A 22,629-nucleotide genomic window follows, 5' to 3' on the forward strand; every position below is an offset into this window, starting at 1 on the left:
TCATTCTCTAGGAAACAGATTCTTCAATGAAGGATGAAATCAGAATACATCTTAGAAAAAATATTTCTTGAGATTGTTTGCATTCCAGGTGCGCAGAATAGGTCGGCCTTGCATGTCTTGAATGCGATAGGTTCCATCCCTGACTTCATCATAGATCTCATAGGGTCCTTCCCAGGTGGGCGTCAGCTTGCCCTGCTCATTGGCTCGTCCCATAGACTCCATTTTTCGGAGAACAAAGTCTCCTACCTTAAGCACTCTTTTAGAGACTTTCTTGTTGTACTCCCTTGCCATCCTTATCTTGTACAACTGTTGCCTAGTGCCGCATTTCCTCTAGCTTCGGGCAAAAAGTCCAAGGCCTATTTCATCATTTCCCAATTGGCATTCTCGTCATATAGCATGACCCTCAGCGTAGGTTCACACATTTCTATAAGGAGTACGGCCTCGGCACCATAGGCTAGCAAGAATGGGGTTTCGCCGGTGGAGTTCTTAGCCGTGGTGCGAATTGACCATAACACATTTGGCAGCTCATCAGCCCAGAGACCCTTATCTTCGTCCAATTTCTTTTTAATCCCCTCAGAGATTATCTTGTTGAATGCTTCGACCTGGCCATTGGCTTGGGGTCATCCTACAGAAGCAAAGCAGCTGTGTATGCCGTGGTCTGCTAACCATTCCTTCAGCTTAGGCGTCTCAAACTGAGGCCCATTATCAAAGACGATAGCTTGTGGTATTCCAAAGCGAGTCATAATATTTTTCCAAATAAACGCCCTTACATCACTAGTCCTTATATTCTTGAGTGCTTCTGCTTCTACCCACTTGGTGAAGTAGTCGACGGCTATAATCACGTAGCACCGGCCTCCAGGGGCTGATGTATATGGTCCTAACAGGTCCATCCCCCACTTGGCAAACGGAATGGGGCTCAGAATAGGCGTGAGAGGGTGAGCCGGCCTGTGAATGAGATGAGCAAATCGTTGGCACTTTTCACACTTCTGCACCATGGACAAGGCGTCTTCTCTTAGAGTGGGCCAGTAATAACCAGTTCGTAGTGATTTTTCAGCTAAAGCTCTTCCTCCGATATGGGAGCTACATAATCCCTGATGTAGGTCGTCCAGAATTTCCTTCCCTTTCTCAAGAGTGACACACTGCAGAAGGGGTCTGGAAATAACTTCTTATACAAAACTCCATTCCACCATTCAAACCAAGAACTTTTCTTCTGAATTTTGACGGCTAGACTTGAGTCTTCTGGAAGTGAGCCGTCTACTTTGTATGCAATGATAGGGTACATCCAAGTTGACGACTGGTCAAGAATTGCTACCACAGGAGCACATAACTCTTGTTCGATGCTTCGTTTTTCTTTCACTTTCCAAAACACATGACGTGGAGTATCACATGAAGCTGAGCTAGCTAGCTTAGACAGGGCATCGGCCTGATTGTTCTCTGTTATGGGAATCTGCTTAGCCTCGAAACTCTTCAAATGTTCTATTTCTTGACGCACAACTTGCATGTATTTAATCATGTTGGGGTCTCTTTCCTCATAGTCTCCATTTACTTGACTTACAATGAGTTGTGAGTCAAACAAAGCCAGTATTTCTTGAGCTCCGACAGCTTTGCACATTTTTATGCCAGCCAGCAGAGCCTCGTATTCAACCTCATTGTTAGATGTTTGGAGATTGGCATATTATGCCGGCTCCGCATCCGTTCTAGGTGGACGACCCATCTACATATATCGTCCAGCGGGTTGCCACATTCTTTTCAAAAGTTGGCCTCGTCATTTCTGCAATGAAATCGGCTAATGCTTTCCCCTTGATAGCTTTTCGAGGTTCATATGAGATATCAAATGCATTCAACTCAATTGCCCATTTGAGCATTCGCCCAGCGGCGTCTAGTTTAGTGAGCGGTTGTTTCAAGGGTTGATCTGTGTATACCACCAGTTTGTGTGCCAGAAAGTAAGGACGCAGCTTCTTGCTTGCCATAAAAAGTGCAAGTGCAAACTTCTCAATTGGAGGGTATCTCAATTCGGCATTCTGCAAGACGTGGCTCACAAAATACATGGGGAGTTGCACTCCTTCTCTTTCAGTCAACAGCACATCACTCAAGGACCACTCGGAGATGGCCAAGTATACATACAAAGTTTCTCCTTGAAGGGGACTGGCAAGTCGTGGTAAGGTGTGGAGATGTTCCTTTAATCGGACGAAAGCAATTTCTGCCGATTCAGTCCATTCAAACTTGCTCTTTTTCTTGATTGTGCCGAAGAAATAATGACACTTATAACCTGCTCTTGATAAGAACCGTCCCAGGGCTGTTAGGCATCCAATCAGACGTTGGACCTCCTTTACAGATTTTGGAGACGTCATATCTATCACTGCTTGTACTTTGTCAGGGTTGGCCTCAATTCCCCTTTCATCAATTAGGAATCCCAAGAACTTTCCAGCCGTCACTCCAAAGACACATTTCTTCGAATTCAGTCTCATCTGATATTTTCGGAGTGTCTCAAAAGTTTCTCTCAGATCAGCCAGGTGTTCTTCACGTTGCTTGCTTTTTACTATCATATCATCAATGTAGGCCTCAATGTTCCGTCCCAACTGATTAGAGAAGACGGTGTTGACTAGACGCTGAAATGTGGCCGGCGCATTCTTTAAGCCAAACGGCATCACTTTGTAACAGTACAAGCCTTGCTCAGTAACAAATGACGTTTTCTCCTGATCATCTGGCCATAAAGGAATTTGGTGAAAACCAGAATAGGCATCCATGAAGGACATCATAGCATGACCAGTCGTCGAGTCTACCAACCGGTCTATCTTGGGCAGAGGAAAGCTGTCTTTTGGGCAGACCTTGTGTTAGATCCGTGTAGTCCACACACATTCTCCAGGATCCATTACGCTTCGGCACCAACACTACATTTGCTACCCAATCTGGATATTGACTTGGCCGTATGAACCCAGCATCTAATAACTTCTGTACTTCCTCAGCTGCGGCTTTATTTCTAGCCTCACCATGATTTCTCTTCTTCTGACGAACAGGTTTCAAGGAATCATCCACGTTGAGTTTACGGCTACACTTGGATCGATGCTCGGCATCTCCTCCACAGTGAAAGCAAAGATTTCCTGGAACTCTCTCAAGAGGGTGACCAGTTGTGTCCCAAGCTGATCGTCAGGAGAGACCCCTACAGGCACCGTCCTATTAGGACGCGCTTCATCAAGGATGATTTCATAATGGCCACCTACCGGCTCAGGCCGTCTTGTCTCCATGTGGGACGTGGAAATGATAAAGGTTTCTTTCTTGACTTTATCTTCTATCTCGTCTAGTTATCTTTTTGATCCTGCTCTGGCTTCATCAGTCTTGCTGCCTCCCCAAGCCTCGGGACTTAGTGTAGTTAGATAACAATCTCTTGCTAGCTGCTGGTCACCATGAATAGTGCAGACTTGGCCTTTATCACAGACATACTTCATAAGAATAAGATGAGTGACCATCATTGCTTTGGTCTGATTTAAAGTGGGAAGCCCCAAGATGATATTGTAGGCAGTGAGGTCTTTCACAATCAGAAATCGGAAGTTCAAGTTCCTACTTTGATGTCGGCCTTCTACTCGGAGGGGCAGAGTGATGATTCCTTGGGGATGAATTATGCCGCCTCCAAATCCAATGATGGGGTAATGTATCTTTTCAATCGTCTTAGGGTCGTGTTCAAGACGATTCAGACAAGCTGTACTGATAATATCTGACGAACTCCCCGTGTCTACTAAGATACGCCTTACTTTGAGGTTTGCTACCTTCAGTTCAATAACCAAGGGATAGTCATGGGGAGTGGCTATCTTGCCTCTGTCGGCTTCACAAATCTCTACTTTAGGGAAGTGATCCATTGGAACTTTTCCTGACAACATTACCTGCCCCAACCGGCTTGCATAATCCTTTTGCCCTCTCATTGTTGGGCCCCCAGCGGCTAGGCCTCCTTTGAATGTAATGGAGGGGTATATTAGGAGAGTATGGAGGAATTTGAAGGTTGATAAGGTGAGTATGGTTAAAAAAAGGGGTGTTCCTGGTGAGATTTCAGTCTATGGAATCGAGGGATAAAGTGTTGACAGGGCATTTTTTCTTTGATAACAAACCACTGATGCTTAGACCTTGGACAGTTGATATGAACATGGAGAAGGAAGAGATAAGGGTGGTTCCAATCTGGGTTCAGCTGAAATTGAATTTCAAATACTGAGGTGAGAAATCCTTGTTCAAAATAGTGCAACAGATTGGAACTCCCATTAAGAGGGATCAAGCAACTACTAATAGGGATAAGATCCAATTTGCAAGGGTGTTAGTGGAAGTTCCTATATATGGATACTCTCCCTGATTTTGTGGCATTTTTGGATGAACATGGTGAACTTGTCAAGGTGGAAGTGCATTATGAATGGAGACCTACCATATGTTCCAGTTGTAAGATGGTTGGTCATGTAGCTACAGAGTGTAGAAAGGGTGGTGTCATGAGGAGATGGGTTCAGAAAACCACTCAACCAGTGGCTCAACCAGTGACTAATTCTGTTGTTACTGAACCTCAAGTAGATCAAGAGGGATTTCATAGGGCCCTTATACCTATTAGAGTGAGATCCTCTCCTGTTGTTCCTACTCAAACTGTTAATTCTTATGAAGTCTTGACAGAACAGGATCAAGTAGGAGGGAATCTGGCTGTGTCAGTTGGTAGTGATGTTGCTATACAAGTGGATATTATTACTGGAAGGGGGAACTCTTCCTCTCCCAATGGATAGAATCCTTTCTTGGAATGTTAGGGGGCTTAACTCTCCTCACAAACAGGATGACATCAGAAGATTCATTCAGAAATATGGGGTTGGATTAGTAGGCCTTCTAGAACATAAGGTTAAGGGTGCCAATTTAAGTATTCTTTACCAAAGGATGTTTTCTAATTGGTGTTTTACCACCAATGATAGTTTCCATGCAGGAGGTAGAATTGTGGTGGCTTGGAAACCAGGTAGTTTTACTCTAAGTATTGTGGCTGCTTCTAGTCAGTTTCTTCATTGTTTAGTTGCTCCAATAAGTGGTAAGCTTAGCTTCCATTGTACTTTCATCTATTCCTTTAATACAAGTGTTCAGAGGAAAGAGTTGTGGAGGGATTTGAAGGCCATCAAAGTTCTTGGTCCCTGGATTTTGTGTGGGGATCTAAACTGTGTCATGTCTGCTGATGAGGGGGTTGGTAGTATTGTTAGGAAAACTGAAGTGGAAGAAATAGTTGAGTGCATGCAGGAGTGTGAAATGAATGATATAAAAAGTGTAGGCAACTTGTTCACCTGGAACAATAAACAACAAGGTGCAGCTAGAGTTTTTTCCAAGCTTGATAGAATTATGGGAAATGTGGCTTGGCAGAATGTTTATAGTTCTGCAGAAGTGTCTTTTATGAGTGAAGAACAGTTTGATCACTACCCTGGCCTTCTTACTGTATTACCTGGTGTAGTGGGAGGGAAGAAGCCTTTCAAGTATTTTACCATGTGGAAGAACTCTCCTGATTTTCATGATTCAATTTCTACTGCTTGGAATACTACTATTACTGGTAGTAAAATGTATATTGTAACTAGAAAACTAAAAAAAGTCAATCTGCTTTAAAAAAGCTCAATAGGGTGGGTTTTTCAGATATCCAGGCTACTGAATTGAGTGCATACCAAGATATGTTGAATGCACAAGAAGCAATGCATCACAATCCTACTGATCAGGTTTTAGCTGATCAGGAACTGCTTGCCACTAATGTGTACAGAGTTAAGCATAAAGCTTACCTGGAATTCTTGAAGCAAAAAGCTAAGGTTGACTGGATTAAATCTGGAGATGAGAACATAGCCCTGTTTCACCAGAGTATCAAAAGTAGAAATGTGCAGAACCAAGTCTATACTATTCATGACATGAGTGGGGGGTGGAAGGATGATCCAGTGGCTGTGTCTGATGCTTTTGTCTCTTGTTACAAATATCTCCTTGGCACCACTCATGCTCATAGGAAACCTGTGATTCAACAAGTTGTTCAGATTGGTCCTGTTTGTTCTGAAGATCATAAGACAATCTTAAATGCTCCATTCACTACTGAAGAAGTCAAGGTGGCATTGTTCTCTATCAAAGGTAATAAGGCACCTGGGCCAGATGGCTTTGGTTCCCACTTTTATAGGGATACATGGCAAATTGTGGGTTCTGATATCATTGATGCTGTTTTAGATGTGTTGTATTCTGGTAAACTTTTAAAAGAAGTAAATCACACTGCCATCACTGTTATTCCTAAAACCAAATGTCCTAGGAATGTGAGTGATTTCAGACCCATTTCATGTTGTAACACTTTGTATAAGTGTGTTACTAAAGTATTGTGTGGGAGATTAAGGAGAGTCCTACCTGATCTCATTTTGGAGAACCAGGGTGGTTTTGTTCATGGGAGATTCATTGTGCATAATATTATGGTAGTCCAGGATCTTGTGAGGCAGTATGGTAGGAAGAGTGTAAAACCTAGTTGCTTGATGAAAATTGACTTGCAAAAAGCTTATGACACAGTTGATTGGGAGTTTCTCAAAGAAATGCTGGTGTGTTTAGACTTCCCAGAGCAATTTATCAAGCTTGTCATGGAATGTGTTACCTCTCCTATGTTTTCATTGATGATAAATGATTCAATGCAAGGGTTTTTCAAGTCAAAAGGGGGTTTGAGGCAAGGAGACCCTATGTCCCCCCTATTATTTGTCATTTGCATGGAATACTTGTCCAGAATTTTACAGAAAATGAGTGGGTTGCAGCACTTCCAGTATCACCCAAGATGTAGTCAACTTCAGTTGACTCACTTATGTTTTGCAGATGACTTGATCTATGGTGCAAAGGGGAATTTCATTCCATTTATTTGTTACTTCAAGCTTTCAAGTTGTTCTCAGACTCCTCTGGTTTACAAGCCAATAAAGCTAAATCCTCCATTTACTGCTATAGTATGTCTGAAGTTGTTGTGAAAAGAGTTTTAGAGGTGTCTGGTTTTAGCAGAAGTAATCTTCCATTTCAATATTTGGGTGTTCCTATTAGCTCAAAGAGGATTTCAGCTGCTCAGTGTGGGGTGTTGGTTGAAAAAATGACAACTAGAATAAGAATTTGGAGCTCTAGAAATCTTTCTTACACTGCAACGGTGCAACTGGTTAATTCTGTTATTATGAGTCTTCATATGTATTGGGCCCAGATTTATATTCTCCCTAAGTGTGTGCTGCAGGAAATTGCTAAGATTTGCAGGTCTTTTCTTTGGAGTGGGAAACCATTCAGTCAGAAACCAAGTAATGTAGCTTGGGACAGTACCTGTATGGATAAAAGTGCAGGTGGTTTGGGGTTCATGAATGTACTTTTGTGGAATTTGGAAAACATAGGAAAGTATGTGTGGTCTCTTGCTACTAATCAGGCCAATGTCTGGACAAAATGGGTGACCTCTGTGTATTTAAAGGATCGGGTATGGTGGGATTATCAACCTAGTGTTGCTGCTAGTTGGTACTGGAAGAAGGTTTGTGCCACTAAGGAGAAGTTGAAGCTGCATTTCTCTTATGCTGAATTGTGTTCAATGCAACACTATTCTGTCAAGCAAGTTTATGAAAAATTGGTGGGGGATAAACCAAAAGTTCACTGGGATAAAATGGTGTGGAATCGTCTGAACACTCCAAAACACAGGCTCATCTGCTGGCTTGCTGTTCAGCAGAGGTTGCAAACAACTACTAGATTGGCCAGTATGTATCACCAAAATTTCTTAATTACCGTACAAATAATAAGCATAAAGATCATTTAGGAACGGAGGTAGTTCCACATTACATTACAACTATAAAGCCTAAAATTCAAAATTGGGGTTATTTAATTTCAACTATGCGAAAGAAACAACAATAACGTCTTGGCATAATTAATACTAAAGATGAGAGTGATGGATAGCTCAGTTGGTTAGAGTTTCTATCCCGGTTCCAGGTGATCCTGGGATCGATTCTCATCCCCGCCCTTGTGACTCATTTGCACCAAAAAAAAAATTAATACTAAAGATACGTACCGAATATGTCACAGGTTCGAATATATCAAGTAACAATATATATACTTGTTAGTGCTACAAAATTTGGGATATTAGTTTGATATTTCCCCAAGTATCTAATTTGATAATTTGATATTTATCCGGAACTTGCTGAATGAAAATATTTGAAAATCTTTAGTGAATAAATCATGTGTTTGAGGGTTTATTGGAGTACAAGTTCAGAACCAACTCGGCAACACACGTGATCAAGACCAAGCCAACAACAAAGCTCAGTTGATCACTGCATTGCTGACTTGTTTATTGACACTTGAAGATAATAGTACACGGATTGCTGATTTGTCATAAGCTCACACAGATTAAGAGTCTGATCACATTGATAAAAGAGGAGAGAGTTAATCCCTTAATAAGGTCAAGGGGCTACTCCTCTTATTGTCATATGATTTTAAGGTGGAACCTCCTACGATCTTGTTAAGTGGACTCTCTCTCTTGATAACGGGTACGGCCAAAACCCGTATTTAACACTCATACTTTTTTTAATCACTTTTAGTTCAAATTATGCATTTTAATTCAACAGGATGAATTCAGTTTTAGGACAATGTAAATTTATGCTACAAACTTTTTGGAGATACGTTTATTCGTTTAATTGTTCCTACGATCAAGTGCTAGCTTATCGTCTGATAAGCTAATATTTTTCGAATGGACCAAGTTTAATGTCCATGGCCCATAGTTTGATATCTTTTGGATATCCTAACGAGTGATCCAGATGTGATTGGTCACGTAGAGAAGAATGACAAATGCTCTGTATGTGAGATAATGCCAATTCAAACACGTTTTTAGTATTAAGGAAATATGTGAAGAAGTTGCTCATTTGCGCACTAACTAGCTGGTCACTGACCAATGTTTGGAGTATATACCTTCACCCATCGTATGAAGAATGCGACAAACATACACTAGGGTGTCTTTACACTAGGGTGTCCTTGTTTAATCGTACATCGATTTGGTTTCTTTCTCTCACATATTTATGTCCGTGATTATTTTCTCCCCATAGAAATTATCAAGGACCGTGGACGGATGGACCACGGTCGCTATAATGCACGAGTACGTCGATACTAATTTCTTTGTTCTTAAATAATCGTAAACTTATCTCTTGGCCGTTTTCGAATAATTACCACTCATCACATTTAATATTTTTTATACTTTGACATTGAATTATGGAAATACTTGTTTCTTTATTATACTACCTACTTGTAAAAATGATCTTCACACTTTTTATTTTATCCGTTTCATAATATTCTTTACATTTTGCTTTATTTCATTGTTGGACATGAAAATTTACTACATTACCCTTTTTACCCCCACAATATTACAATTTTTCACTCACTTTTTCTTACTTTATTCTCTCTCACCCTCACTCACCTTTTTCACATATATCTTACTTTATCCACATTTTATTATATTCAACAAACTTTTTTACTTTTGTCTTAATATTTATACAAATAGTAATTGTAAAAATCTTTATGTAATGGAAGTAGTATTGTGCTATTAATTTTAATTTTTCTTTCCCACAAACGATTAAAAACACAATCATTTACCCCTAGCTTGTTTTCCAACACTACGCGCAAACGCACGTATTAAATTATTACAGGAATGAAGGAGTAGTAAATTTCTCGATAGTTTTTTTTGGCAGCTCTATAGTTTTAATTAATATTCGTATAAGTGCACAATACCAGTACGGAGTATTAAAAACTTCGTACATGGTATTTCACAAAATGAGAGCCGGTCGGTGATGTGTCTATGTGAATATGTGATCAGGGCCGACCCTAGGGCAGGGCATGAGGGGCGGTCGCCCTGGAACCAGGAAAAGGCCCAATAATCTCACAAAATAAGGCCCTGTTCTTTTTGGTTTAATTTTAGTCTCAAGACTTATTTGGCAGTTCAGTTCAATTTAGTTCAGTTCAGGAGTATTCAGTTCAGTTTAATTCAATTCAATTTAATTTAATAATAATAATAATAATAATAATAATAATAATTTATTATTATTATTAATATTACTTATATTTTTATTTATATTATTGTATTACTTATTATTTATATTTATATTATTTATATTACTTATTATTTATATTTATATTTATATTTATATTAATATATTACTTATTATTATTATTTATAACTAATTATTTATTAATAATTAATATAGTTTATTATTATTTTTATTAATTAGTTACGGATTATTAGTTATTAATTATTTAGTTATTAACTATGAATTATTATTATTACTAATATGTATCATTTATTGTAATTATTTAGTAATCAATTACAGATTTTTATTATTTATTGTATAGTTATTTAGTTATTAATTTATTAATTATTTTTTAGTTATTAGTTAACAATTTTTATTATTAATTTTTGTTTATTTATTATTAATTATTATTTATTATTTATTATTTATTTATTATTAATTATTATTTATTATTTATTATTTATTATTTATTAATTATTTATTATTAATTATTATTTATTATTTATTATTTATTAATTATTAATTATTATTTATTATTTATTAATTATTTATTATTATTTATTATTTATTATTTATTTATTATTAATCATTATTTATTAAATATTAATTATTAATTATTAACAATTAATTATTAAATATGAAATATTAATTATTAATTACTCCCTCCATTCCTAAATGATCTTCCTATTTGATGTTTGGGTGGAAAATAAGAAAATGAAATCTTGTAATGATGGGGTGTAAGAGTAATGATTGGGTGTAAGAGAAAATAATAAATAAATGAAGAAAAGTAATAAAGAAATGAAGGAGAGAGAAGATATTTTTATTAAAGTAATAAAAAATCATAAAAATGGGGTTGGGTGGGTGAATGGGGAAATGTGAATGAATTAAATAAGGGGTGGTGGGAAAATTTATGGTAAGAAATCATGTCCAAAAATAGAAACAGGGAGATCAAATAGGAACGACATTTATAGAAACAGGAAGATAAAAAAGGAATGGAGGGAGTATTATTTATAATTTATTATTTATTATTTATTATTTAATATTTATTATTTATTATTTATTATTTATTATTTATCATTTATTATTTATTATTTATCATTTATTATTTATCATTTATCATTTATCATTTATCATTTATCATTTATCATTTATCATTTATCATTTATCATTTATCATTTATCATTTATCATTTATCATTTATCATTTATCATTTATCATTTATTATTTATTATTTATTATTTATTATTTATTACGGTAATATATTTTGTTAAGTTAAGTTAAGTTCAGTTCAATTCAGTTCAGTTCAAAAGAATAGGGCCTAAGTTAATTCTCGATTTCAAAGAAATTTTATAATACCTTCAAAATAAAATATCTACTCCTTCCTCAAGTTTTATTGAAGACTAAAAACCATTTTTTCGTGTTATTTTGTGAATTATTTATTTTTATTCAATAAAATTACAACAAAAAAGAACTGCAAAAGTCTTGAATAGTCTACTACCCTTCAAATAAGGAATCCCCTTATTTTAAAACAAAAAAGAAGGAACTTGACGGAAGAGAAATTATAAAACATTTACTATGTTGCAAAAATATCTCAAATACATTTGGTATCCTGCTGGTTTAAAACGCTAGTCCTCATTCTTTTGCTGCAATTGGTCGCGGGTCGCGCTGGCAAGAATTTTTTTAATTTATTTTTAATTTTTTACATCTTTTGTCATTTTTCCTTTACTCCGTACAAATTTTACCAATACCTGACAAATTTATTACCCAGTATGAACAAGCATAACACTAACAAAAGAGAGCCACAACATTTTTATCAACCCTTGTAATCCTAATGTTTTTTTTCCTACATTAATTAAATCCAACTTGTGTTTTAATTTGGGATTTAGATAAGATAATCGATTTGTAGTACCCAAATTAATTTATCTCTTTGAAAATCCACTATTAGTCATTGTCGTTTCAATTTTATGCTCCCTTTGATATATTTTCTTTCATATGATTTTGAGTTTTGCAAATATCTCGCTGTTATAGAATTATAGTGTTGCTTGTTTAATTTGGTAATCGATGTTTGAATTGAAATATTGGTATTTATGCTTAACGGTACACGATGCGGAAATTTAATTAGAGACGGGTTAGTATATGTGATTAAGTGAAAACCAACTTAATTCTTTTCGATAAAAAAACAACTTTTACAAGCCATTTTTCCAACAAACCCAATTTAAAGATTTTTTTACTGCATACCTCAAGATCGATGTATGTATATTTATATAGGGTCTCAATTTATTATTTCGCCCATAGGCCACCAAAAAGTCAAGAACGACCTTGTATGTGATAGATCGTTGATGGTGTTTAACATGGGAACTTCAGTCAAGGGCTGGATATTGGCTTGTCTCCTTGAACATTTTTCACGGCATATTTTAAAAACATCGATGTTTTTTATTTTTTATAATTGGATCTTTACATTTAAAAAATTGTCCATCTTCTACGGAATATATTCCTAAAGAATGATTTTTAACAAAAATAAATTCAAATAAAGAACATTATTGAAGTATTGAACAGAAGAAATATAAATATATAAATGTATGTACAGTAGTTGTACAAAAATATTATGGAGTATGATTAACCTCAATGTTACTTTCAACATATCAGGGTTTTCTAATTTTTTTAATTATAAAAGTAAAGATATTTAATGTTTACATTGTGTATAGAAAAATTATGTATAGACTACAGAGTAGATTAAATTTGACTGAATCGCTTTTCCTGTCAAAATGTGTTCGTAAATCGTAAAGACAAAAGTACGTTTTTGTGTTAGGGTAAACTAAAATAATCCGCGTGACCGCGTTCTCATTATTCTGGTATTTTTTTCTTGGTGTTAGCACCCAGTTTACCCTTAGGGCTAATCTGGATTCGGGGAGAGTTTTGGGTGGATAGGTTCCAATCCCCTCCCAATTGTTGTTGCGGGGGACGATCGAACACGAGTTCTCAGCTCCCTACCAATTATTCTGGTATTTACTCCCAACCCCCGACCCTCTACTCTATATATACATCTATCTGTTATCTTCATCATCCTCATTGCAACCAAACATTATCTTGCATTTTATACTAGCTCAAAAAAACACTTCGTGTTAGTAACAAGCTTCGTCGCACCAACAAGGAAATGGCAAACCAACTAACAAACGTATGTAATTTTTTGTCCACACCTTGTTTTTGTTTTGGAATTTTATCATATGCATCTTGATAAGCTACTTGCTAATTTACTCTATGCGTTTATTTTGGATTCTCCAGTGGTCCTTTGAGCTTGAAGACGGTGAGAAGATCACGAAAGTTATGATAAGGCATGGATTCATTGTTGACGGAATTGGGTTTGAAACAGTAAAAAACAGTAATTCCGGCGTTAAGTGGTTTTCAGGCCCCGGGGGATCACTTTCTGAGGTATTGGCTTTGAAATTTATACAAAATATGATTTAAATTGACTCATGAATTAAAAATACACCCTTTAATTTCACGAATACGTAGGCCTTAATACAAAGTATGTTGTACTTTAGAAGTGGATCTTGATATGCTTCACTTCAATTGATTGAAGACATTTACATAAATTCTCATTAACGAACCATATAGAAAAATTATTAGAAATATCATTGCAGGGAGGCCCGAAAATTACCGGCCCGAACTTTTTAAAAAACTTGCGAACTTATCAAGAAAATACACCCTTTAACTTTGGACAACGTAAAATAATAAATTTTGTTATAAATTTGGCCCGGCACGAAAATGGCCAGAAAAGCCTGCTATATTTGGCCCGAAATAGCGGGTCATGGGCATAAAAAGTCGGCCCGAAATAATGGGCAGATTTTTTGTTAGAAATATCATTGTACGGAGGCTGGATATATAAAATCTTCAAATCACGAAATAACATGTTTTCCTAATAGTATTTTATTGACCCACAAAAGAACAATCGGGTTGACGATAGGACTATTGACACTACAAGAAATTGTACTATTAACGACAGGAAATCCCGTCGCGAAAGGCCAATAATCGTTGATTAACGACGGGATTTCTTGTCGCGAACCCGTCATAAAAGGGGGCCGTCGTTAATAGAAAATCCCGTCGTAAATCTGTCGTAAACCCGTCGTAAAAGACATCTGCGACGGTTATTCCCGTCATTGTTTGGTTGTTAGCCCCGTCGCAAAAGTCTTTTCCGACGGGATTTTTGACCCATCGTAATTAGGTTGTCGTTAAAGATACAAATTCTTGTAGTGTGAGATACAATGAAAAATCAATTGATCTTGTGTGTTCTCACAAAATCAATACAACAAGAATGTGGGTTTAACACTCAGATGTCTCACTTTTAAGAAAAGATTAGCAAGATGTTTTCTCAAGTGTATGCAAGTATGATAGATATGTTAATCATAAATTAGATGCATGTATCATAAACACTCTATATATAGAGTTCTTAATGAAAAGTCACCGTTGAAAATAATATCCAACGGTTACATCCAAAGCAACCGTCACAAAGTCGCTAAAAAAAGACCGTTTGAAACTTCGCCCGATCGAGCTAGCCCGTTGCAACATACAATTTTCCACGAAATTTGCTCGACCGGGCGAGTTAATGCAACGGTTTTGGGCGTTGCATTAGCCCAAAAGACTGTTGCATTAGCTCGACCATTGCATTAGGCCAAAATACCGTTGCATTAGGTCTAACGCAACGCTCTGAACCGTTGCATCCACTTGGATAAACTCTTGAGTATATACTCCATACGTCCCTTAATACTCGCACCGTTTTGACCAGACACGCTTGCCAATGCACAACTTTGACCATCAATATCTTTAAATACATATTATAAAAACTTATAAAAATATTAATATTTTGAAAATATATATTAAGATGAAGCCAACAATATATTATATACTAACATTTATTTTCATATACTAGAAATAAAATAGAGCCAAAGTGAAATTATGTGAATAGTGTAAAAAGTCTAAACGGTACAAGTATTAAGGGACAAAGGGAGTACATTATACTATCTCCTCAACTCCTAATATAATACACACTTCACATTTAGGGGGCGTTTGGTAAGATTAGTGGAAATGGAATGGAAAGGATTTTGATAAGAAGGGGAAATGGTAATAAAAAGTGTAACCTTAAGTAGTTGTTTGGTATTATAATGGAATGTAAACAATTATAATACATTCTCTTTCTTTTCGTTTGGTATGATTAATAATGGAATGGAATAGAAAGGAAACACTACTTTTATTTATTTATACATATTTTTTTCAATTTAAAAAAAGGAAAAGAAAATTGAAAACATTTGTACTGTTAATCACAAGATTCTTTCCACTTTTATAATTCTCTCTCCTCCAACTACAAGCAAACTCTCTCTTCTGTATTTCTCTTCATCAGACCATCCAAAATCCAGATGATCTATTTTCTTCTTTGATCTTTTCCTTTTTCTTTTATTCATCTTCATTTGCAGCTTATTATACACACACAAAAAACCATCATCAAAATCAACAGACCTTCCAAAATCCAGATCATGGCTCACGAACTCGTGATCATCAACTATTACCATCATACATCATCACGACCGTTTATCATCAACATTTGATCATCATCATCCACCATCAACATCAAATCGCGACCATCAATCGTCATCGTGTTCCATCATCATGAAAACAAAAGATCAATCGCAAATAACCCAGAAATCCGTTGATGATGATGGTGGATCAGTGGATGATCATTGATGATCAAATGCTGCAACCCTTGAACCGTTTCAATTGATGTTGTTGGTGGATGATGATGATCAAGGGTACTGAAGATGGATGAATGGCAGGTTGATGAGTGTTAGATCCAATGGAAACGGTTTTTGTTTCCTTGGGTTTTTGAGCGGAAACAAAGCGGGGGTATGTGTTACCGTTAAGAAACGGTAATTGTTACCTCCCATCACTAACCAAACAAAAAGTAACGGCAATTGTTACTTGTTTCCGTTTCTTTTGTTAAAATATGTCATACCAAACACCCCCTTAATACATAAACCCATTTACTCTATAAATATTAAGATCTACGCTCGTCCAGCTGGTCTCAGTATTCTCCATTAAACACGTACGTAATGTTGAAATATATATGTAATGCAGATTCCGTTGAGTTCCGGCGAATTTATAACCTATATAAGCGGGTCGTACGGGATGTACTATCGGGAGACATGCATCACCACAATGAAGATTCATACCAATTTACGCCCAGATGGATACGGCCCATATGGTCGGGCCCAGGGGGCCGAAGGTGTAACGGATTTCATAAGTCCACTTCCGTTGAACAGTTCCATTGTTGGGTTTTTCGGATCCTATGGAGTATATCTAGCTTCAATTGGAATTAATGCAGAGGTAAGAACTAAGAGCCATACACATTTTAGTTTTCAGTACTAATTAAAGGAAATTTGGTGAAACACTACTTTTTAAGTTTAGTGGTTTTTTCCTACATTTAAAAGAAAAATATTATATTTTACTACCTTATAAGCTTGGTTTATTTGACTAACACTACCATTTGACGTTTTTCGTTAATTTATAATTACTCTTCATTATCCAGCGCACGATGATTACCCCATACGGGCCATACGGCAACAGTGAAAGTTCACCAAACTGGTCCATTGAGCTTAATGAAGGTCAGCGGTTTAGCAAAGTAAGGATCAGTCATGGATACATTGTTGATGGAATTGGATTCGACATAACAGACCAATCTGGAAAAACTACCCCTACACAATTGTTTGGTGGCAGTGGCGGATCACCGTCCGAGGTACTTTTTTAACTACAAAATATATATTAGACTATATTTTCATCATGTAATTAACTCATTATTAATCTTAGTTGTGCCATTCTATAAATATATTATATAACCGGTTGTACATGTACAAAGATATTCGTCTTGACTCTATTCAGCAGTTTTAAAAACGCATTGATTGATATATTTCATGATATATTCTAACCCGGTACGTTAATACGTAGTATGTAATAATCTGAAATATAAATTTGTGGCATATATGCAGATTGATTTGGGTGTCAATGAGACCATAACACAAATAAGCGGATCGTACGGGAAGTACTTTGGAAAGGACGTGGCAATAACTATGATAAAGATCCATACCAATAAACGTCCAGATGGATATGGACCATATGGGCGTGCACAGGAGGCCACAGATGTTAAGCCTTTTTCAACTCCCCTGCCGTTGAAAGGTGTTATTTTTAGCTTTCAGGGACACTATGGACAATATCTCAATTCAATTGGAATTTCTGACAAGGTAATACCAAGTATACAACTACTAATTATAAGTACGTATATAAACTGGCTTATCTTCATAGAATTCCCTACCATTATATTTTTTATCATCAAAAGTCCTGGTTACACAAATATGATTTATAAATGAAGACAGGTTACATGTCATATTGTAACCTATTGAAATATGGTTACAAATATATTACTTATTCACTCTTATATTTATACTAATGAAATTATGAATCATAAAAACGAAAAGACAGAATTTGATTTATACTACTATCACATTTAATTCTAATTAATAAGATCTTTTTATTTTCTTATTTTTCAGTACAAGACGGTGGAGAAGTATGGGCCGTATGGACGTGCTTAATGCTGTTGACGCATTATATTACATCTATGAATATTGTCTGTATGCTGCTATGTGACGATAATATGTAAAGAGTCATCTTTTAATTTTTTGTTTTGTGTTTTTTTTCAATAAGCCACATATGCTAGAAGTGGCCCTCGTGTTTGGGTTGCTCTTGGCATTTTTTTTCTCTATTTTTTATTTCAGTCAGTGTTGTGTTGTTCTTTATTTTCATTTCTTTTGACTCTTAATAAATACGGACTATTCCTGTCTTCTAAATGTATTTTGAACTCTATATTGTTCAACAATTGTTTTCATAACAGGCTTAAGAAAAACGTGATCATAGCAATTGGCACGTAGTAGATGCATTAGAAAAGTAATTAAATAGCATAACCTAATTGCACTTGGCAATACGAAGTATTTAACCTTATATAAGGTGCAAGAGGTGTCTTCTATGAATATGAAACATTACAGTTCTTCCTATTCCTCTATATACACCCTATCACATTAATTGAAAACAGAGAAATTTTTGTCTCACGCCGATGTCAAATATTATGAGAATGATTTTCCGTTCGCTAGTGACACATAATTGAATGTGGTCTCCGACAACAATGTAGAGGCTAGTTACAATGTTGTGTCTAATGGCAATGTGGTAGTGGATATGGATTTTTTTGGATGATATTGAAAGTTTTTGGAGGAGGGTGATGCTTCTTTGTCTCATGTTGGGGGTTCGGGCGTTGCTGCCGCGCCATAACCGTTGCGCAACCAACGCAAGCAATGCTTGTCACACAGCCCATGCCTATGCGGCGTGCACAATCAACGCAGGACTTCCTACCTAGCATGTCTACTGGTATTATTGTTCCTAGTTAGTAGCACGTAGGCCAGTATCCCTCGGCAGGCCAGCAGCCCCACTAAGGACATTACATCTCTCTCGGCCAGCAGCCCCATTGAGGGCACTGCATCTCTCTCAGCCACGATACTACCCCTAGGCCACTTGGTTTAGGACGTGGCATATATACGGGACAAGCGTCCGACAGGTTGGTTGAAAGACTTTATCACATGCATACATTGTTTAGGAAATGAGTCCATCGCATAGTTCATTCTCGTCTCCTAGCTCCCCAGGTACTCCCCGGCCCATATCACACCTTATGAACTGTGATAGTTTTTTATATTATTAGACATCGTATATTTCTTGTATAAGTAATTGCACGACTTGATCCTCGTACATTTAATGAGGCTATGAAGGATTTCTAATGGAGAGAGGCGATGCAAAAAGAGATAGGTGTTTTGGAGGACAATGTATAGTAAGTGGGTCATGGAAGAGTTACCTCCGGGAAAAAATTGAAAGCCTTGGGTTGCGAGTGGGTCTACAAAATAAAATTTTATGCCAATGGACAGATAGAGCACCTTAAAGCTCGTTTGGTTATCTTCGGAAACCCTCAGGTGGAGGACATTGATTATACTGTGGTTATGAGACTCCGCTGGTGTTGCAAAAATGTGTATTGTTGTGGGAGTTTTTCCAATGTTTGATGACGAGGAGGTATCCGGTTCCACGTAGAGTCGAGTCTAGTCCACGTCGGGCGGCTTTCCTGCAAAACAAGAATATTCCCGGAGGAATATTCCCTCCGATGCTTAAGTAAGATTAGGGTTTTAAGGAAGAAGTGCTTAATAAAAAGAAAGCATTAACTATATGAAATTGAAGGGTGTTTCTTTATCTAGGAACCTGTGTCAATTCCTTGGGAATTGAGTGTATTTATACTCTCCCCCTTTTGGGGGGAAACCCTAGGAAGGTTTCACATGATTGGCTAGTTTACCATAATATGACAGGTGTCATTATCATAATATTCTCTATGGGCCATGGGCCTTTAAGAGGTTTGTACATTTATCTCAGCATACATCATCATTTGCTTACTCCTAAGTGGCTGTCAAGTAAGTATTTTGCCTACTGGGATGTGCCACGTGTCGCGCTGCGATTTGGCCATGTAGGCGGGGTATTTTTACCCATATCATGTTCCCCTCAAGAAGGGTAGTAGAGTAAAACGACTTTTGTAGTACCCCTTCTTGACTGTTGATTTCCTAATCAGATTCCGGGGACTGAAGAGAGGGCGCCAAGTGGCGACTCTTCCATTTCTGTCCTTACTATATATATGGAGGAGGGGTAAAATTTTCGATTTTTACTTTCGAAAATCAACCTCGCTTTCTAGAGAGAGAATTCGCAGAAAAATTCCAGACGAGCTCTTCGACTCGGCAGATTTCAAGGACGAGGAAGGATTGTACGACCACTCCGTCCCCTTTCAATGCCGCCTAATCTCGACGTCACTTCCAGTATTTTAAGGTAATTGTCTAACCATCTTGTCTCAGATTCTATTTCTGCCGTTTCCTTAGCATTTTACTTTTATATATTTGTATATTTCGTCATTCTTCAATTTTTGCACCGTCCGTTATTTTTGACGGTGTTAAGGTTCTTGAGCCGTTAAGGTTGGAATTTCAGGATATGGTGGTCTGATCTGCGCCGCACCAATATCCCTCATTTTTTAAGCCCATCGTTAAGTTCGGCCTCCCATTATGTGTCTTATGAAGGACACGATGGCGAGGACGAAAAAGACGGCAAATATAGCTGACTTACGACTGAGGGGTCAACAGATGGACCCTTCTTTTTCGGGAGGGAGATCCATCAGAGTGCCGGCGGGTGAAGTAAGTCGGACTCCTCCAGGCGAAGCTCAGGGCTCTCGTCAAGAAGTTACTTATTTTGATGAATTTTGGATGGAGGAGATGGAGGATGCTGGTCCGTCCAAACAACCCGCCGACTCGTTCGAGGAGTCGGAGCAAGATGAGAGCGACGGTGGGTTGGTAGGTGAAGTTGCTGAAGAAGAGGTGATGGAAGAGGAGCCGCAAGCTACCGCAGCGGGTGTACAGGGAGAGAACGACGAGCGTTCTGCGGATCAGATAGGGGCTGATCTAAAGTGGCTAAAATGGCTAGAGAGGCATGGAGAACGTTATGCCGCGGGTATGAACACCGGCCCTGGGTATGAGATGAAGTTCCCTGAGAGCGAGGCGTCCACTATTTTTGACGTGGGCCCTGGTGAGTTCCCAGTGTACAGTGGGGCTTTTAAGAGTGGTTTGCGCTTTCCCGTCCATCCTTTCGTGGAGGAAGTGTTGGATGGGTTCGGCATTGGTCTCTGCCAACTAACTCCTAACTCGTGGACGAACGTACTGGGGTACGTGGCCAAGTGTGAGTTGTTGGGCTTAAGACCGTCTTTCAACGCTTTTCTGAGGTTGGTACGGTTTCAGAAGGTTAAGGGTGCCGAAGGTTGGTTCCAGCTGGCCAGCAAGGTGGGGTATGCTACCATTTTTGATAAGCCGTCCAAGCATCATTTTTGGAGATTAAGATGGGTGGTGATGTGGACTGCCGACGAGGACATGGAGCTGAAGTTCAGCAGCTAGCAGTTAGAGCCTCGATTCGCTGGAGGAATTGAGGAGCTGCCGGCATTAACGGCTCAGGAGTGGGACCAAATTGCCGTTCATTTTCAGGCCGAGGCGGTGGCTGTGACGGGCAAGAATTTGAACATCCCTAAATCCTGGCTCCCGTCATGCTCTCAATTTAAGGATCCAGTGTTTATGTCGGCAGCTGGTCTAGATCATGGGTTAGACCAAGGTATCAGGGCATTTCTGCTTAGTGATTTGGACATTTTTTTCTTTGCTAATACATAAATTTCTTTTGCAGCCGTTGCCATGTCTAAGCTCCCTGCTCAAGAAAAAGGAAAAATAAGTACCAAGGAATGGTTGACGCAGATTGTGGACCAGAAGTTGAAGGGGATTATCGGCGGCACTGCGGCAAAGGTGAGTTCATTGTTTCATCGGTTTGTTTGATCAGTTATGGCTCGGCATATTTTACTTTAACCGATTTTTGCAGAAGGGTGAGAAAGGTCCTGCCGGCCCCAAGCGCAAGGCCGAAGACAAGGCCGCTTCTACGGCTGGGAAGCGTCCCAGGGTGAAGGCAGGAATCAAGAGTCCGAAGAGAGAGGACGCAGCCGAGGGATCGGCCGACTCCCTAGTGGAAGTCATCCCCATGGATGTGACTCCTTTAAGGCAGCATCCTGCGCCTGAAGGTTCGGCTAGGAGGGGGGAAGGCAAGGGGAGTGCCGGTCCTAGCAAAAGGGTTCCTTCACCAACGCCCGTGGAGATCCTCGATGGTGAGGAGCCGCCGCCAACAGCTCAGGCGGCCCAGACTCCAGAGGCGCCTCGTCATTGGGTTAACGAGGACCCAGGTAAGTATTAGAGGACTTTCGTCCTTTGTTTTTCTTAAGTACTAGTGTGAGCTTACTATTTCTTTTGTTCATCTTCTGGCAGGCAAGCGGCGTTAGACGAGGAGATTCGCAACATTCTTCCGTCACGACATATTTCCTCACGGGATAAAGCTAAAATTATCTCGTCAATGATTAAGGCTGTGCCGAAGGAGTATGTGGAGCAGTTTCCTCCAGCGGCAGATGCTCAGTTTGGGGCCATGCAGGCGGTCCGTTTGGATGTATGTGTTCGTCTTTTGTTGTTCATTTTATGTCATTCAGTTTATGTACTTAGCAGTTATTATTGTTCTAACTTATATTTTTTTCGTAGCTGCTCATCAAAGCCGAGGGCTTCAAGCGCTGGCGAGCTGACGTCACCAGTCAGCTTCAGCGGCAGGTGCATCGGGCTACCAACGCCGGCGACTATGCCATGGCGACGGTGGAGAAGGTTCGGCTGGAAATGCAAGAGACCATTGAGGCTCAAAGCAAAGAGCTGGCCGTCAAGAGGAGTGACAAAAAGAAGTGCTTAATCAAGATAAACGAACAAGTACTTGCTATTGAACCTCTCAATGCCGAAGACCTTTCTGCCCAATCGTTCCTCTAAGAAGCCGAAGCCAAGGTGAAGGAAGTCGCGGGCCTGCGGCAACAGGTGGCTAGCCTTGAGGAGATGATCTCGGCCTCTCAAGCTGAGGTTTCTCAGGCCAGGGCTGAGGC

At 38.5% G+C, this 22,629-nt stretch overlaps 2 protein-coding genes across 2 annotated transcripts; one reads left to right on the forward strand and one right to left on the reverse strand.

Annotated features, from left to right (window-relative positions):
* Positions 1-3,302: 3,302 nt before the first annotated feature.
* LOC110800161 (uncharacterized) lies at positions 3,303-3,917 on the reverse strand. Its single transcript, XM_022005452.1, has one exon. It carries the CDS (start codon positions 3,915-3,917, stop codon positions 3,303-3,305), a length of 615 nt encoding a protein of 204 aa, XP_021861144.1.
* Positions 3,918-13,038: 9,121 nt separating this feature from the next.
* On the forward strand, positions 13,039-17,911 carry LOC110800160 (mannose/glucose-specific lectin). The gene is made up of 6 exons (XM_022005451.2): positions 13,039-13,197; positions 13,305-13,451; positions 16,149-16,397; positions 16,600-16,806; positions 17,057-17,308; positions 17,615-17,911. The coding sequence occupies exons 1-6, from the start codon at positions 13,177-13,179 to the stop codon at positions 17,654-17,656; spliced, it is 918 nt and encodes a 305-aa protein (XP_021861143.1). The 5' UTR covers positions 13,039-13,176; the 3' UTR covers positions 17,657-17,911.
* The last annotated feature ends 4,718 nt before the right edge of the window (positions 17,912-22,629 follow it).

The sequence above is a fragment of the Spinacia oleracea genome, chromosome 4, assembly GCF_020520425.1.
Source record: "Spinacia oleracea cultivar Varoflay chromosome 4, BTI_SOV_V1, whole genome shotgun sequence".
Lineage (NCBI taxonomy): Eukaryota > Viridiplantae > Streptophyta > Magnoliopsida > Caryophyllales > Amaranthaceae > Spinacia > Spinacia oleracea.

Excerpts from the sequence above, each read along its gene's own strand:
- LOC110800161 (XM_022005452.1), bottom strand. The coding sequence starts at position 3,917 with ATGAGAGGGCAAAAGGATTATGCAAGCCGGTTGGGGCAGGTAATGTTG.
- LOC110800160 (XM_022005451.2), top strand. The coding sequence starts at position 13,177 with ATGGCAAACCAACTAACAAAC. Across the intron at positions 13,452-16,148 it reads CCGGGGGATCACTTTCTGAG|ATTCCGTTGAGTTCCGGCGA; the intron begins GTATTGGCTTTG and ends TATGTAATGCAG. Across the intron at positions 17,309-17,614 it reads CAATTGGAATTTCTGACAAG|TACAAGACGGTGGAGAAGTA; the intron begins GTAATACCAAGT and ends CTTATTTTTCAG.